Here is a 17,991-nt window from a genome sequence, read left to right as displayed (position 1 = left end):
AATGACTGGAATACAAATTTATATTTGAAACCTCTGAGGCCAACGATGACAAAATGCAAAGACAAAATGTCTTGGATCTCACATTTCTCATTTGCATCTATTTAAACCTGAAGTTTTCTCCAAGACTGTAAGTTGTTCCAACAGTTAACCTGCAAGCAGTTGGTGAAAATAAACCTCTCAGAAGCACACAATCTTCTTTCCAACAAGCTAAAAGGGAAAGTGTGATTCACTTTAAGTGCATCGATGACAGAAGCGCTCTGAATGGCATTTTATCTGCAATGCTGTACTTGAAAGGAATGAAGTGGAAGTTAAACAAACAGTAACAACGAATGCATTTTTTTCAGGGGTGGTCCTCTTGGAAAACGTTAACCACATTAAAGTAGGCAGTTATTGAAATATGCAATTAATTTTAAGTTGATAGAAGTTGAAACTGTCATTCACCTGAGCAGGTGGTGGAAGAACCTTCTTGTATATCTGCTGATGGGGTCCCTGTACTCCAGCACGGTTGTATCCAAGAGGGGTCTTGTTGGAGCATAAAAGGTTCCAAGGCTTGCCTCAAGCTGTTCTGTGAAGTATAAGCACAGCAGCAATGAAACAAGTGAAACTGTTTCAATTACAGCAGGTTGCTCATGTTTGCAGTCAGTCAAATTCCTCAAACACTGATGAAACACAATGTTGTTGTAGGACAGATGAAATTAAAATGTGGCAGCTTGTACAAACACAAATGTGCATATTAACTTTCATTCTAAGGCAGAGTTGACAATGACTGAGCAACAAAAGCTGTCAGAAAGATGAAAATGTTTATAACACATCAAGTTCTCACCAGAACCATACAATTAAAAGTGACTCATAAGAAAAATACAGATTGAACAAGTTTGTCCAGTAGAGATCAACTCTAAATTATCTCAGATTTTCTATGTCCTCTTAGGCAGACAACAATGAAGTTCAGTTTTTCAGGGATTATTGTTATATCCTAGGTCAGCAGGTGACAGAACCTTTCTTTTGATGGCCTTGAGGTCTAAGGAACCTCCTTCAACCAACACTTCTTCAAAAACTTTAAATAAAAGGGTCTAAAAACCCTGAGGGTTTGACTCTCCTGCAGCGTGCAGAAGAGTCAACCTCCCTTGTCATCAATAAAATAAAGCCCTTTTGTTACAGAAGTTGAATCTGCTTTACTTTCTGACTTTTCTGACTCCACAGGTATAGCTCTGAGCCATTTTACTACACGTTTCTACTACAAAATCATAAATAATACAGGAAAACACATAGCATATATTCGTGTCCCCTGAACATGTCCTATGCTTAGTTGAGATGAAATGTAATAATTATATTTATGCTACATGACTTCTGCTTGATAGTCAACATATAGTATGAGCCTTTATGCAGAGAACTGTCTTAGTTTCAGCTGGGATTGAATTATTTTCTCCAGAGTGTCTGGTAAGCTGTTGTGGTTTTGGTTCTAGAAGAAAAACAATTGACTGAAATTCAAAAGTAACTGATGAAGGTCTCACTCCTAAGTCACAGGTTGAGTTTGCTTTGCCAGCACAGGTTCTCCTTTCAAGACAGATACACAAACTGCTTCTGCTAATCAGAATTTTGTGTGGGCTTTAAAAGCAAAATACAACCAACCTATTGTTTCATTACCTAGACAAAATCTCACTGATTTGTTGTTATTAACATCTGTTCTAGCTAGCCATTTCTGCACTCAGTGATAAAGGTATTTCCAAGCATAGTTACATTCTATTTCATTAGGTTTGATTGCACAAAACGTGCTAATAGTACTGTGTTAGGAACACAGGCAAACTGTTAGTAAATTAGGTTTTGTGTTATCGTATATCTAGACAGTAAGGTAAGCTGAACTTTAAAGGTATTTTCTTTCAAAACAGCAGTCAATTTAGATTAAAATTGAATACAGCAGTACCTTTGCAAAAACAAGCTATACTCTCTTGCCATTGCTGTTTCCTTGATAGCATGTTTTGTACTTTAGAACTATTCCAACCTACATGGAATATGAGTAACTACCAGCACAGTTACAGATTCATTAGATAGCCCAGCTTGATGTTGAAGGCAGAATAAAGATCTCATGGATAACTGCCACATCACTATCAATAAAAGGCCTCACTGGGTTTCCGCTAATAAAAAAGAAAACAAATTACTATGCCAAATTTGTTAGATACACACAGAATAACTCCTGGACAGAATAAAATTCCATCTGCTGTAAACAGTGTTAGGAAACTGCATGGGGGGGAAAACACAGAGACATCTATTTATAATGTGCATATTTTTACAGGAGTTTCCAACCCAGCCTTTTTCCTGGGTCCTTTTAAAAGCATGTTTCATTTAGAATTGATATGCTGTATTTGCAACGCAGGGAATTTTTAATCAGATCCCCCAAATGTGACAGCTGATAGTTTGGCAGCAGCGTAGGACACTCTGGAGTTTTTCTATCATCAAACACACCAGAACCCTAAGTATTCTTTCTGGGCACAAAACATGCCTGGTCCCCAGCTGTCTGCCTGCCAGACTGGAGGATAACACCTTCACTAAATCAAGACACTTCAAATCTTGAAGTCTCTTGAGTTTCAAGATACACAGCAAATCACGAGGAAGGCACCACATCAGGCTTCAGCAGAGACAAGGCTGAGCCTAAAATTCATCAGTTCTTGTGAGAGACCCCAGCTAGTACTGCAGGGGGGCAGGAGATTACTGCGAGGACAAAAGCTGTAATCCTAAAGGAGGCAGCAGAGGACAGTGTATTCAAAGCTTTCGGATCTTGTAGCGAAAGAGTGACCCTTCACAAGCACCTTAACAATTCCACTCAAATCCTGTTAAAGGAGAATTTCCCTCCTTAAGTCAGTGCTGCCTTGGTATGAGTATATAACAAGCATTTGAAGCCTATATTAACTAGCATTGGTCTGTGACAAGATAAATTTATGTAACACAATAAAGTTACAGTGTATATAAGGTAGTGCTATACATGTTAAGCCATGCCTATACCACGTATATGTTAAAATAATGCGCATTTTATTATCACTATTGGTAGAAACATTAACTAAAATGCTATCAACACATTAATCCAGACTTCATTGAAATATATGTATATATATTTTATTAGGGAGTACTATGTTCAAGTGGCTATCTGGAATCTCTCTATTGCCTTTTTTATACAGTCAATAAATATAACTAATAAATCTAAAAATAAATATATAATATATAATATGTGTAATACAATAAATATAAATAATATAAACCCTACCAGATCTACAGACTCCAGAAAAGCACATTAGAAGTGCAATCAGTCCCTTACCTTCTCTGTCTGGTGTAAGCTTTTGTTTAAGTAGGTGATTGACGATGGCACTCAAGCAGATATAACACTGGTGGCCCATCGTGTTCCAATTCATGGTGTTCAGGATGTTAATTGCCTCATGTATTTCATCATAGCGAATGTAGTGGTGGATGATTTCCACAAAGCCCAGCTGTCCTCTTGTTATCACACCTTTTTTAGGAAATATTAAAGCCGAAGATAGTGTTATGAGAATGTATAATAGAGTATTTTTTTTCAGCACAGTTAAAAAGAATTACTGTTGATTAAAATAAAAGTTAATGGGTTCCAGTGTTAAATTTGTATGTGATAGAACTCCATGTTATCTAATTATATTTAGATTTAGGGTGCTCTGGACAGAGGACTTACTCAACACATGGACAGCAGACTGAACATGGCCAATATCCACCAGTGAATACATCATGTAATAAAGTTTCATTTAAAATGCTAGAGAAAGCTCATTCCCAGATTGTCATTCTGTTACAAATGAAGCCATGCATTCCATGCTTACCGTAAGGGAAGAAAATGAATGGCACTTTCCCCATTCAAAGGCATGATTTTACAGTTAGTCCCTGACCAGTAAGAATTAAAACAAATTCTCAGACTTTAATTGTAGGTCTCAGCTTCTGAGTAGGAAAGGTGACTAGAAAGACACAGAAAGTCATGCTCTTAATTGTCTCTGACTAACTATGGATTTTCAAGCCATCTGATGGTTGGGTTAAAAAGGTCTGGTAAGAGAGAAATGTAGACATGATATACAGAAAACAGATCTCAGAGAATTTTCATAAGTGTAGTTGTGAATATTGTTCATGATGGAAAAAAAAAGTGGAGAAAAAATGTGGGGAAAAAACCCATTTGACTGTAGGTCTGGGTCAGACAGTCTACTGAGAATGTGCAAATGCAGACTTGATATTATTTACCAGGTTATATATATATATGTATGTATATATTTGTAATATATTTAAATTTTATTCTATACATATATATAAAAAATACATTTGTCAATTGTATTTCAGTAAATATTTGCATACGTGAAAGACTATGGACATTGTACTGTGTAATAGCTATGTTTAATCTGTGTATGACTCGGATAATATCTAATTGTTACAATAGAATTTATCCTCCTTTAATATTTCTAAAGCATTATACAAGTTGGGAAATCTTCACATAAATCACTAAGTGAAGATGAAAATACTTATTTGCGTGCTAATTAAATATAATATTATGTTTTAAATACCCGTCTAGGCCAGCAGCACTGAACCACTGGCACTAGTACCAGGTCTGGCATGATCCACTGTCTAGGTTGACATCAATGACAAGAAGCTGTAATATGTTTAAAAAGTAATTTGGCAATAGACAACAAAAATATTTGACATCATTATCGTTTGAGGGTAAATTTAAAATGAACGTTTTCCTGAAATAATTCTACCTAGACATCACAACACAGGATTCATAGCTCTTGTCCAAGAGCATAATACAGCAGCTGGAAGTTAAAAATCTATTTTCCAGCGGACTTTTATGACAAATGAAAGTAATGTTGATATAATTTATAAATGTTAAAAACAAAGGACTGTGGAACTCTTTCAAGAGGAGAGAGGTTACTTAACGCGCCACACATACACAGTGATTCAGTAAAACTATGCAGTCCAGAATCAATTGCATGGCTCACATCCAGCTGTAATCTGTGCGAGATCTTTCTCTGCTTGAAGAAATTAAAACAAAATGCTATGTATGATGCAATAGCTGTAGTTCCAAAAATGGTGGGGTTTTTTTGGAATGGCAATAACAGTGGTGTTTCCAATGCCAATGAGAATAGCTCATTCGTAACAAATTAGCGGATTACTTCTACTACTACAGAATAAAAAGTTTACCAACTCTATAGTACTGCCTTGAACATTTTCTGTGTATTAGTTTGTAAATCTATGGACGCTAACATATATTAAAACAAACAAAAAAAATCAGCAACAGCAATTCTACCCATTGTGTGGAAATTCCACGTTAGGTATAGAAAACTGAGTGGTAAAGCTGAAAACCAGAATGCAACAGAGAACAGCATATTTTTGCACGGTGGACTGCAGAGGAGAAGGTAGGGAGAGAAAGAGAAAGAGATTTTACAGTAATTATAAAGAATGAATTTTAAAAAATGATAACTTTCAGCCATAGAGGTCAACAACTTCCCCTTTATTTGGATGCTTGACTTCTCTTGGGTGGTGCGCTTCCGGGCAACCTACTAGGGAAAAAGAGATGACGGCCAAATCACTGCCTAATTGATTTAGGAACTGTGCCCAGGGAGACAGTCCAATTAAGTTTACAAGCTGGCAATTATCAGGAAAGGCCTCTAAATCCCTGCACTGAGAGCCTGCTGCCTCCGTAAGAACATAAATGTGCTAAAGATAGCAAGGGGAAAGCTGTGCTTTCTGGAAAGCTGTTGTGAGTAAACCCCACAAGGGAGGACGACAGAAAAGCAAGGTAGGTGTGGGTAGAGTGCCTTCTGCTTGACAGGTAAGAGGTAATTTAGAGGATGTTTTTTTAATGGCCAACATGCACAAAAGCATCAAATAGCTGTTTTAATTAGTGTTCTGGGGGGCTCTGCAACCATTAAAACTGCCACTGAACACAATACAGCAGAATTATCTCGAAATAAATGGGGGTTTGTAAACATTTTTAACAGCAATTTTGGATAAAAGTATTAAACTGGATCAGCTCTTTTAAAGGTTTATAGCCGAAAATCAGTCCAATGTTTTTCTTGGTGACATTAATTTTGCAGGGGCAAAATTAATAGTAAAGGTTTGGTAAAGGCAGACTTTCCAATGTTTAGTTGAAAACTTCACAGACACCTCATTTTTTTAAAGTAGGTGTCTTCCTAATCACATTAGATTTATAGGAAATATTTACCACAAAAGAAATAAAAAAGAAAAAGAAACCCACAAAAAAACCCAAATAGATTGTTGTAAAGATTGACAAATCGTCCTTATTTCTTGGTCAGACAATGGGCAAAGTACTGAAGTTTTCCATGATAAAGTGTACTCAAAATGGCTGCCTGCCATGGGGAAACACTGGATTGGTAGTCAGAAGATTTAAGCATGATTGGTTTTCTAGCTCTCACACTGGGTCTGCACCACTGAAACTTGATTGGCTTGAGTGTAATGAATGCAGTTCTCCCTGATAATGAACCACAGGGGTTTTATTCTTAGTTGAGCCAATGACTCCTCACATAACTCTTAAAAAGCCTTCCAGCTTTCCTTTACTCTTGTTATTCTGTTTGTAAATCACAGTCAGTTACGGTTTTACTCTCTTAAAGCCTCTTCACACCTAAAATGAGAAGTGCTAATAAATTCTAAACTGACAGTTATTACTTTTTTCTTTTATTCACAACTGCTGGTAAATTATTTGAGATGCTAAACTTCTTTGAAGGTTATGAAAACCTTCCTTCTTGTGTGAAGTTTTTAAGGGTAAAAATGCTGTGACTTCATCTACTGAGTACTGAAAAAAAACATACATTGTAATGGCAAAGATAGTTGTATCATACGCAAAAATAACCTGTTTAGGAAAGAGGATAGAATTACTATCCTATTATGACATGTAGCTTATTTTGGTATGTTACAGGTATTTATACAAAGTGAATACAATAGCAACAATTGTATTCTATAGATGAAAATAATTTTCTGTATCAGAAACTGTTCAGTAGGGAAAATAATAGGATCCTGACTCACATATCAGACAGCACAAGAAAAGATATTAAGGAATAGTGAAACATAATGGACTCTGATTTGCATCTTCTTGTGATCACTGGAATTGTGAGTTTTTAAGGTTTTGGCCCCATTTATCTAAAATGCTGTTTTCAAACTACACAAAACTTCTGAGGTACAGATGTTTCCTTGAGAGCCTAAAGGCTCGATAGATGTGCTCAGTAACTTACCAAGTTTAAAGCGAAGTACTCCTAAGGGTCCTTTGTCAAACCTAACGAACAAAAGATCGTGAACATCTGTGCCATCAGTGCTGGGAGATGCAGCTTGAGCAGCAGCCCACTGAATCTGGATGAGGCTGCTAGACACGTAAAAGTGTTTGCTGAACTGCAGAGTCGCCTCAGGTGCATAGTTGTCTGCCAAGAGTTGAATTTTAACTGGGGAAAGTGCCGTGTCAAAAATCTGCAGCTCCCCTTGAGAGCTGCCGACCAGGAATATGGCCCCAGAAGGGTGGTAGGTTATTAATGCAGGCAATAGTTTTGCTTGGGCTAACAGAGTCACTTGGTTGTAGGCATCATACAGAATTATTGACGAATCCTCACAGCCCAGGACTATTTTGTCTTCTGTAATATTTCTGCAGCAGCTAATGGCCCTTGATTGTAGAGGTATTCTGGTGACTGCTGCACACCGAATTTTGTTTCTAACGCAATTGTAGATGCAGCTGTCAGCCATGGGCTCTTTATCTGCAGAGATGGAGCGCTCAACTGTGTGAACCTGGTAAGGCTCTTTAGTGCTGAAGCAAGCATCAAGTGGATCCCATTCTGTACGGACATAACTCAGAACCTGTAAAAAAAAGACAAAATGCTTTGGTAGTTATTTGTAAAATATTATTCTTAACTTTGGCAATTTAAAATTATCTGAAAATACATCTTTTTCATCACTCAGTAAGCTAAAACAAGTTATTACATCTATTGTTCAGGCTTTTAAAAGGTTAATTTATTGCTACAGAGTCTGAGCCATATTCTTTTACTCAGAAAATATAATAGGTTAGCAGCATTGAAGATAAAAGAGGGGATAGTCCTAACAGTCCTACTAGAAGAAAAATGAGATGCTGACATATCAAAGAAAGGATGATTATTCAGAAAAAGTGAAAGGAAAAATCCCAAAATATATTGAAAAATTCATAATAGACTACTCTAAGCACCACTTTTTGATCATTTGCTCTTGGTCATGGTAGCAGAAAATATTATACTGTAGTGTTGGAAACAATGGCATGTTTAAACAATGTACACTACACACTGCCAAACAAGTAGGTGGTAGATGCTTTTTTTGGTGCCATATAATTAGTTAGAGAAGATGTACTCTTTAGAGGTACCTGCAGGTTGAATAAAGTAGAAGAACACAAAGGCAAAGTATGATCCAAAAACAGTAGCTGGCAAGGAGCAAGAATTTGTAGTGTAAAAACAGGAGAAATACTATAAAGTGATGGAAGCAACAGTGGAGTCCAATGCAGGTTCATTCCATATCTGGGAGAGGTATTGTAGATGACTGCAGGTGGGAAAGTGTGGGAGAAGTACTAGTTGTAGTTAAGTTACAAATGGTTTATAAAAAGCTATTTGTCTGAAAGAGATAGAAGATAAACATTGCTAGAAATAGAAAATATTAAACCTCACTCTCAGGTATATCCATGGCATTATTCACAGGATAAAGTTGCTGACCATACACTTAAAATGGCTTCTTTTGAGTCTAGGTGGTATGCAAGTACCATTTATGAAAAGGGATAACAAAAACAGAGATGGAGAAAACCTGGTAACTTCAGAGTGAAAACAGAAACATGCACAGTATACTTAAACAGTTTAAAGCTGATTTCCACAGACCACTAGACTAACTGAATGTGCAATTTAGCCTTTCAACTTCAAAAGTAAGAGACTAAGAAAGTATGTTTTTCTTTGGCATACCACCCATTACTTCAGAAACAACAAATGAATTTGGGATGCTGATCAGACTGATTAGGATGTTTACTTATTTTGTGAGCAAATGGGCATCTTATTTAAAAGCAAGAAAAATCATTGTAATTCTGTGGCTGCAAACCAGAAGTCCTAGGTAGTATAAGATGAGTCGTTAGGGACATACCAAGAACTATTTAACAGGCAAGAAACAACATTAGATGTGAAAGCATCTAAAAGAGAAGTCAATGCATCCAACTTGTGAAAACCGGGTAATCTGAACTCAATGAAGAACAGTGATTGAAGAAAATATACACCAAAGAGGAAAAAGAGGTTAAGTAAGCTATAAAGCTTGAAAATCCATTTGTTACCTGCTCAGTTTGCTTACCAATGACTTAGCCTCTGCAGCTAGTGATTTAAGTAAGTCTATAAAATGTGCAGTGGCTACTGTTCAGAAGTTTGGTTTTAGAACTGCTTGCAGCGTGTAGCTTATTAGTATGTTAAATTGCATAGCAAGGCAACCTGTAAAGGGGTTATGTGGACAAAGGATTACTGTGACCACAGAGCTCTGTAACCCCAAGTAAAGACAAGGTGAATTGTCATTTGTTCTGACTACGCACAGAGATCCAGATAGTTGGCTTTCAAATACATGAAATAGAAATCCTGCTCAAGCAAGTCTTCTAAGCTTCAAAACTTAAGTGAAACGAGCCTTGAGGCCCCCTGGGACTCACGTTTCTGTTTTCCTGTGGCAGGTTTCAGTTCACTACATTAGTTACCTACATATTTTGATTCCAAACCACTGCTCCTCTCTGGACATCTCACTAGCTATAAGAAAGTCATGAAGGTCAACACAATAATTGAGCATACGAGAGATGAAAGACTGAAAGCAACATTGAACTCTGAAGAGAGACTGGACTTGAATATTAAGACAACAGAGAAGAAAACATAGGAATCGTGGATTTTTCAGTGCAGTAGAAGAACTGCTGGAAAACAGCAATAGAAGGCCTAATTTAATCAGCCTTGAAACAAGAAGTTTCCTACCTGCTCGTAATTTTGAAAGCCGATCCCTAAAATGAAGTTCAGAGTAGAGCTGGTTGCTGTACATAAAGAAATTATATACTAGGGAAATATTCCTGAGAGAAAAGGAAGACTATTCGTTACTTTACAAAACATGAGTTTTCACATGATGTTTAAACAAACTGGGCTCAAACGCAACTTTCTAGACATTACTGGCTGAAAACAAGAGAAACATTTCTCCTAAGATTGGAACCGATAAACTGCTTCTCACGCATCGGTGGCCTCATTTGCCTCTTGAAGGAAGAGCAGCAAGCCTAGAGACCTCTTTGTTCTGGTTTCCAATTTTACTGAATGTAGCTGGTATTTGGCACTCTGAGGGGGGCAAAAGGATATTCTCTTTCATCTGAGGGGGAAGATTTGAGTTTCTCTGTCAGAAATTTTACTTTTATTAATAATTGCTCATGTCACTAACTGAAGAACTAAAGCAGAGACATGCAACTACAAAACCATGTTAATGAGCCTAAGATAACACTTTTGAAAGGAAAAAAAAAAAAAAAAAGCATTCCTTCCAGGCCTTCCAGTACCTGAGGGGGGCCTGCAGGAAAGATGGGGAGGGGCTCTTTATCAGGACGTGTAATGATGGGACAACGGATAATGGATTTAAACTAAAAGAGGTTAAATTTAGATTAGGTATAAGAAAGAAATTCTTTACTCAGAGGGTGGTGAGGCCCTGGCACTGCTGCCCAGAGAGCTGGGGGTGCCCCATTCTCAGAGGTGTTCAAAACCAAGTTGGATGAGGCCGTGGGCAGCCTGAGCTGGTGGGGGGCAGCCCTGCCCACGGCACAGGCTTTGAACTTGATGGTCTTTAAGGTCCCTTCCAACCCAAACCATCCTACAGTTCTATGAATCTAAGCAATACAAAGACTAGCAATCAAAGCATATTTTTTTTCCAAGAAGATGGTACTCCATTACCCGCCAGTTGTTTATCTACATGGTAAGTAGCAACATGCTCATAAATGTAGTGAACATAACATTCTAGCAGTTCACCTGAAGGAATCTGATGGAATTCCTGGCAAGCAGTAGTTCCGAACTCCCTGTAACCCTAAAGGGGAACATCACCATAGCAGTATATCTTTCAGTTAACAAAATCAAAATTTTCCTGGGGAAAGTGAATATTAAAGCTGTATGAGTTTCCCCAAGAGCGTAGGACAACTGTCAGAACTGTGGAAGAGGGAGCAAGCTGGAGGATCTAAAAAGATAAAGACATACTATCACACTGCTATTTAGTCCATAGATCTTGGACCAGTCACTTAAACTTGGATTTCAAAAGAAGGTTTCTGGAAGTATTTTGCATTACTTTCTGTAAAATAAATAAAATGATGTTCTTTTAAAATCCTTCATAGTTTAGTGACAATACAGAAGCTTAGCAAATGTATTTTAGATGTATCCACATAACGTTTGTACATTTCCCTTATGAATGCAGTAGTCAAGCACCACTACAACACATTTCTACAACTCTGTTCCTGCAGTACTGGCCTATGCCCTGCATCAGCTGATAGCAGTAAGAGAGATACTGTGCATGCCAGCTTCTCAAATCCTAACTCAGAAATCATATCAATATAAGTAAAGGAATCTGACAGTCTTGATAATTATGGGATCTGAATCATGCTAGCTAACATACCTTATTTCTTTTAATGTTTGAAAGAAATAATAGCACTAGCTTGTCCAAGTGGTATCACTCTCTTCATTGCAAATCTTCGAACACTTAAAATTGAAGTATTCTGCATAGAATACTGGGAAAGGATAAAGCCCACATATCAAAACAAGTACGAGTTTTAAACAGTAGTACTTAAGTAGAAAATTGGCTTACCAAGCAGATTAAAAAAAACCACAAGAAAACAAAAGAAGCAGAAATTAGCTTGCTGTGACTGGATTGTGCATCTATTGGTTGAGACAAATGTTTGATATATTTTATGGATGTTAAAGAAAAGCTTGCTAAATTTCACACAGTGAAGTGCCAAGTAACAACGAACACTTTAATAAGAAATGGAAAGTGATTTAGATTCAGAGGATTTCCAGTCCAAAGTGCAGTCTTACTATTTAGATCTTCAGCCAACATTGATTCTGATTCTCTTTCAAAACTTAACACATTTATTTATTATCTATTATATTTATTTATTTTGTATTATTCACCAAACTTTTAAGCAAACATGACATCAAGAATTTTACAGTCCTTGTTCCGTGGGTATTTGACTGTTCGGTCACTCAGTGCAGATGTTTTTCTGACTGCTACAGTAAAGCTCACTCATGTAAGTTCTAATGTATTTATTTTACAAGTTTGTTGCACCGTGTAAAGGAAGTAACTCTGAAATGTTGCTTCTTGGGTGAAAAGATAATGTTCTCTCAGGAAAATCACTGTTCCCACAAGAGTGAAGTATAATTTCAGCAATTTGTACTAGCAGTAAAAGGAGTGAAGACAAACATAGTAAAGACAAATGCAAAGTACAACAGCAAATGAGCCTTGGCATCATCACCTATTAACTTCTGCTATTTTTGTTCATGTTTGCTATTCAAGTTGATTTTAACATGACTTTCTGTCAAAGCATTTAATCTAAGGATGATTTCAGACACGATCCCATTTATTCAAAGTAAATTGTTTGAATCTCTGGAAGATTCCTCTTCTTTCAAAATTTTCTTGCATTATCTACACAGTCAGACAACTTAAATAGCATCTTTGACCACTGGTACTTTAACAAAAAAGAAACAAGCTATCAGTTAAACACATAAATTGGAGAATGGATGGGTTTACCAGAGGAAAACAAGGCAAACACAAAAGCAGACAAAAGTTCAACAGGCACCAACATACATCACACACCAGGGCTGTCATTCACTGACCAGAAAAGCACTTCTATTTCTTCAGGGGAGGATTCCTAACTGAATCCTATTGCATGCAACACAGCAACTGCTGATTTCAGAAAAAGAAAACAGAAAAAAAGACAAAAAACAAACAGACAAAAAAGACAAAAGAAAGTAAAAGAAATCAAGATTTTTAGGGAAAAGTTGTTCCCATTTTTTAAAGGATAACATTCACCTTTAGAATCAATAGCAGCAAATGTTAAGACATAAAGCCACAGAGCACAATTCCAGGCACATCTATAGTGTATTTAAAATGTAAAATGGATTTTCTTCTTTAAGTTGAAGTGTTGCTGAGGTACACAATAACCCAAACACTGTACGTTAACATAAGTCACCTCACTGTAATCAGCAACACTAATCATTACCTATACATTTATATAGCTACACATTCTCCATAACAGGGGCACAGTGCTGAGTATTTTAATGACAAATAAATAAAAAGCAATGTCAGGTGAAGAGCTTGGAATTTAAACAGACAAATGTAGGCAAAGGATGAAAAGGGTCTGAACAGTTAAATTTGGTAGTTCTGCTTTTTAAAATAATTTCCTTATATTTATATTACAATATAGTCTAAATTAAAAGGATTATGAGTCTAGGCCTAAAGGCTCAGTGAATGCTTATTATCACTATTGTGTTAAGCACCAAGTGATGTGCTTGGGACTTTACTAGACAGCCTCAGCCCCGAGCGATTTAAAGTCGAAATCAAAAACAAGGTGTGCCAAAAGGTGCAGATCAGTGCTGTAATTTGGAAATCTCCCTATAACATATGAAATGGAAAGGAGAAAGAAAGCTTTTAAGTAAAGGGGGAGCTTCTGGGAATTGCATAGAAGAAACGAATCGATAAAAATATCAGAAAATAGAGATGGCAAACTGACATTAGGGAACATCGTGGAAGAACACGCAGAGACGTGGGAAGGAAATGAATGGCATGGGAATGTCACTGTTCCTCAGAAGCAGGATGTACAGAGGTTACGGTAAGAAATTAGATGTGAGCTGTGAATAGGGTGATGTTTCATAACATGCAACTTGCATAGGAGATCATGCTGCAAAGACGTAAGAGAATGGATGTATGTTTTAAGTACCAGAATCATTTTCACATGTGATTGGTCATAGCAGCAGTGGAAATTGAGAACTGCAGGTGTGTGTCTGGCAGAGGAGAGAGATGAGTTCAAGATAACCACTAGTGGGGAGAGGTCAATTGAAAAGAAGAATAGAAGGTGCAACTGGAGGTAATTTAAACTTAAATTCTGCAGTGCTTAATGATAGAGGTAAGAGGAAAACTGTCTCAACTATGTTTTCTCTTTCGTTTTCAATATATGGAAAATCCCAAGGGAAAATGCACACTGAAATTAATATTATTTATCAAAATAATAATTCTAAGGTATTTTAACATGTACATCTTCCCAAATTAAAGAGAACTGAATGTTGTTTACAAGGAGCAGCTTATTTGAAGTGTTACTTTTGGTTTTTCCCTACAGGGAAATAGCCTATAATAGCTACCACAGAACAGCTATCCCACAGCTGGCCCTGAAGTTCGTGCTCTTCTCCCACAGTCAGTGCATTTTTAGCCCACAACAGAAGTGGCTTAAACTAAACTGAAAATAAAACATTCTATAACATCTGTATAAGATGTTAGTCCAGAACAGCTTATCTATTTTAAATTCAAACTATAGATCTTCAAAATATGCTCAGATCGTTTCATTTATAAGTTTTTATCAAGCATAAAAAACTGGATTCAAATATTCTAAAAATCTATCAAATAAAAATGAAATAGATGAAATGCCTAAGAACGTAAGATAAACAAGTGTCAAGAGGAGGGTCAGCCTGTAAACCTGTTCTAACCTGCAGCTTACATTTCTGTACATTACGTCTACAGGGGGAATTTTTATTTTTTCTATGAGAAAACACTCCCTAATTTGATCAATAGTCATCACAACAATTTAAGCAGCATCTACTTGTAGCTAAAAGCTTACAATAAAACGCTTAAAGTAGATTAAGAAATACCTATTGGTTAACATTGCAGACAAAGTAAAATAATTGCATTGGAGAAGCACGCAACAGCTACAGTTTCCAAAACAGGTTAAAGAAGTTTTAGTGGCAACAGTCTCAAAGCTATTCCATTTTAAAGACCTAATTTACTTGTTACATTACCTGGATTATCAGTTTTGATGCAAAAATACTAAACATACTAAATACTAAATAATGTGGGTGTTTTTTTCCCCTCCTCACTAAATAATTGATTTTTTGTTTTTAAGACCAAGATGGCTCATTTTTCTCCCTTACATTTTAAACATCTCTTTATTTTGATCTACCTGAAAATGCATTTCAGCTGAATAGTTTTTTTGTTTTTTTTTTCTTTAGCAAGTCTGAAAAATCAAATAACAAGAGAGTTCAGAACTTTACCTCCAGTTTGCCATGTGCACAGCCTAACAGCAAGAGGTTGGCTCTGTCCCTTTCACAGGAAATAGGAGACCAAGGCCATGCTCCATCACTAGCTGCTGACCACCAGCAAATGGCTATATCTTGCATACAGTTTATTGCCAGGTGACGTTTCATCCTCCTACCTTCTGGTCCAGGTATATCAGTGTAAGAAATCTGATGGAAGAAAAAAATGCCGAAAATATTTAAGGTGATAAAACAGCACAGTGGGAGCAATTGGGAGCATTTACTTTGCATATGTGCAAGAGAATCTATATATATATACAGGAGGACTGTGCACGTATATCTCCATATAGGCTGTCTGTAAATGTGAAAAATAACTCCTCAGACAGAATGAGACATGCTCACACTTTTATCTACGGGGAGGGGATTGGGAAGGAAAGGAATGTGAGTTAAGAAGGAATTTACTGCAATGACTCCAATCAATACCAAAACGTACAGTCATGGTTGCTTGACAGCATCGACCTACACACAGGATTTAAGCTTAGCCATATTAAATGACAAGTTCTGCGATGCTGACCAGAGAGCTAAGGTTAGTGTTTAAGACATAATCAAATATTAAATATATTCTATGCTGTTTGAGCAAGCACGTATCTTTCTTTCTCTTCCCTAAATTAAGGAACACAGACACAAATATCTGCTTTGTGAGAGAGTATATACTTTCCTGCATAATGTGGATGAGCTACAGCATCATGCGTAAAGTTTATGCAGCTCTGGAGAATTGTGCCTCTTTCTCAGGAAGGATTTGTGGAATTTATTATTCAAACTCTGTTATTTTGGAGCATGGTTATTTGAAAACATGAGCAGTGCACCATCTGGGTGACACATGCCAAGGAAATATAGATTGCACCGCATTTCTGCTTAAGGAATTAATGGAAGGTTGATAGCTAGGGGAGAAAAAAAACTATCTTGCCATTGCTGGTCAGCAATAATCGAACCACTTTCTGGGGATTAAGCGCATGGCTAAGCCTACTGGACCAGACACTAGCAAAGGGCAGGGGGTCTTCTTATCAGAGAAATGCTTCTGGAGCCAGTCTCACTACATGACAGATTGCTTTCATATTCCTGTCTGCAAGGCAACAAAGGATGGCAGTAATGCGATAATGCCAGAGTGCAATGGGTGTTAAGAACCCGTTGCATTTATGTATTGTATTTAGTAAATAATCAGGCTCATCCAAATTGTGATCTCACCACTCAACCAAGGCCATTAAAATCAAGGTTAATGCTTTAATAATCCTTTGCTGTTTTTTATATGGTCAAAAAGAATCCTTTTCTATTTGCATGGTCATAATATTATTGACCTCTTCATCCCCTGAATACACATCAAAAGGAACTGAAATCAAAGTAATTACCAATGTTGTTCTCTCACAGTAAACATTTAACTCCTGTACTGTCTCCTGCTTCAGTTAATTGAAATGGATTAAAAATACATAGATGGGAAAAACTTAGGAGAGGTCAATATTTTCAGACTATACCATACTTTTACCTGTTATGATTCTATTTAAAAGTATAAAAATAATGCATATAGAAAAGGGAACAGATCACTGCTATTTGAATTCAGACTGTGTATAAACAGTGAATTTGGTGACAATACATTATTTTGGGGATGGACAGATATTAATTAGCGCTGTGCTGCAGTGTTTACTGCTCATAACAATTTCACGTTTAATAGCAGCTGAGAATCTTTTGTTTACCTATCTTTATATTTTGTAATAGACACGGTGCTCTCAAACATGGACTAGTGCCATGCGAGAAAAGGCAAATGGCCATAGTGGTTTTTGTATTTCCCTGTCCTTTAATACTGTACTGACTCACACAGTAAATGTTCCTTTTTTCAAAGCGTACATAAAAATCCAAGGTGGTAAAATTTATAAAGAAGAGGCTGGAGGAAGTAATTCATCCATTTAGGTATGTACTGTGTGAAAAATAAACTTCTGAATAAACATCAAAATAGAAGGAAAGCATGGTTGACTTTTTCTCCCTATTAATAGCACTAATGGCAGTTTAACACTGCCTAAAGTTCCCTGCCAGTTTTGCCCACATTAATCTGGACACCGATCAATGTGAACTTGCATCTGTCCATGTTCCAAATGAATTAAAATCTACGTATGACAGACATTTGATTATATTATAACATATCGTTGCAAGCATTTTCCTCATTTTAAAAACAGAAACCAAAATCCAAATACCTTGTACCTTTTTCAAGGCTGCATTGAAAGTGAGAGGCAAAGATGAAAGCTGTACTCAAATTTCGTGAACCTTTGTTCTACATTTTAATCCTATGGTAGTTCTATACCAGCGCAAGTTACCTTTTAATTTGATTGCCCTCGAAAATAATATCAAGACCAAGGAACTGGGTTTTTTTTAAAGTGTATATTGTTTGCACATTTGCAATTAAGGAAGATCTGTTGTTTCTTCTTTTGTTACTGTTCCTTTTGTTATTACTTTTTCTAAGTTTGACCATAAACATCCCTGAAGAACTCTAATTCAAGTGCAGACAGCTGACATAATATTATTGCAGTAGTGAATAATAGTTTCTGCTGGCTCGCACTAGTGCAGTTTTGAAGATTATAAAAATTATATTTAGCTGCCTAACTAGAAAGCTTCACACAAAGGAATATTCAATTAAAAAATGCAAATGCCTTTTTTGGCTGGCAAAGAAATA

At 36.6% G+C, this 17,991-nt stretch overlaps 1 protein-coding gene across 11 annotated transcripts in view; it reads right to left on the bottom strand.

The window, feature by feature from the left end:
- Nucleotides 1-17,991, bottom strand: part of WDPCP (WD repeat containing planar cell polarity effector) — a 131,477-nt gene that overhangs the window by 51,868 nt on the left and 61,618 nt on the right. For all 11 annotated transcript variants that reach the window (XR_004306520.1, XR_001553691.2, XM_015856580.2 and 8 more), the window contains 4 exons: nt 15,291-15,482; nt 7,242-7,851; nt 3,308-3,496; nt 442-565 (listed from right to left, as the gene is read on the bottom strand). Coding sequence is in view for 9 of the 11 variants with exons in the window: in XM_015856580.2 (XP_015712066.1) it covers nt 442-565; nt 3,308-3,496; nt 7,242-7,851; nt 15,291-15,482 (1,115 nt within the window). In the remaining 2 variants the exon portion in view is untranslated. The remainder of the gene's footprint in view (nt 1-441; nt 566-3,307; nt 3,497-7,241; nt 7,852-15,290; nt 15,483-17,991) is intronic.

This window comes from Coturnix japonica, chromosome 3 (assembly GCF_001577835.2).
Source record: "Coturnix japonica isolate 7356 chromosome 3, Coturnix japonica 2.1, whole genome shotgun sequence".
Lineage (NCBI taxonomy): Eukaryota > Metazoa > Chordata > Aves > Galliformes > Phasianidae > Coturnix > Coturnix japonica.
The sequence above is the reverse complement of the archived record's forward strand: the minus strand, read 5'-3'. Positions and strand labels throughout refer to the sequence as shown.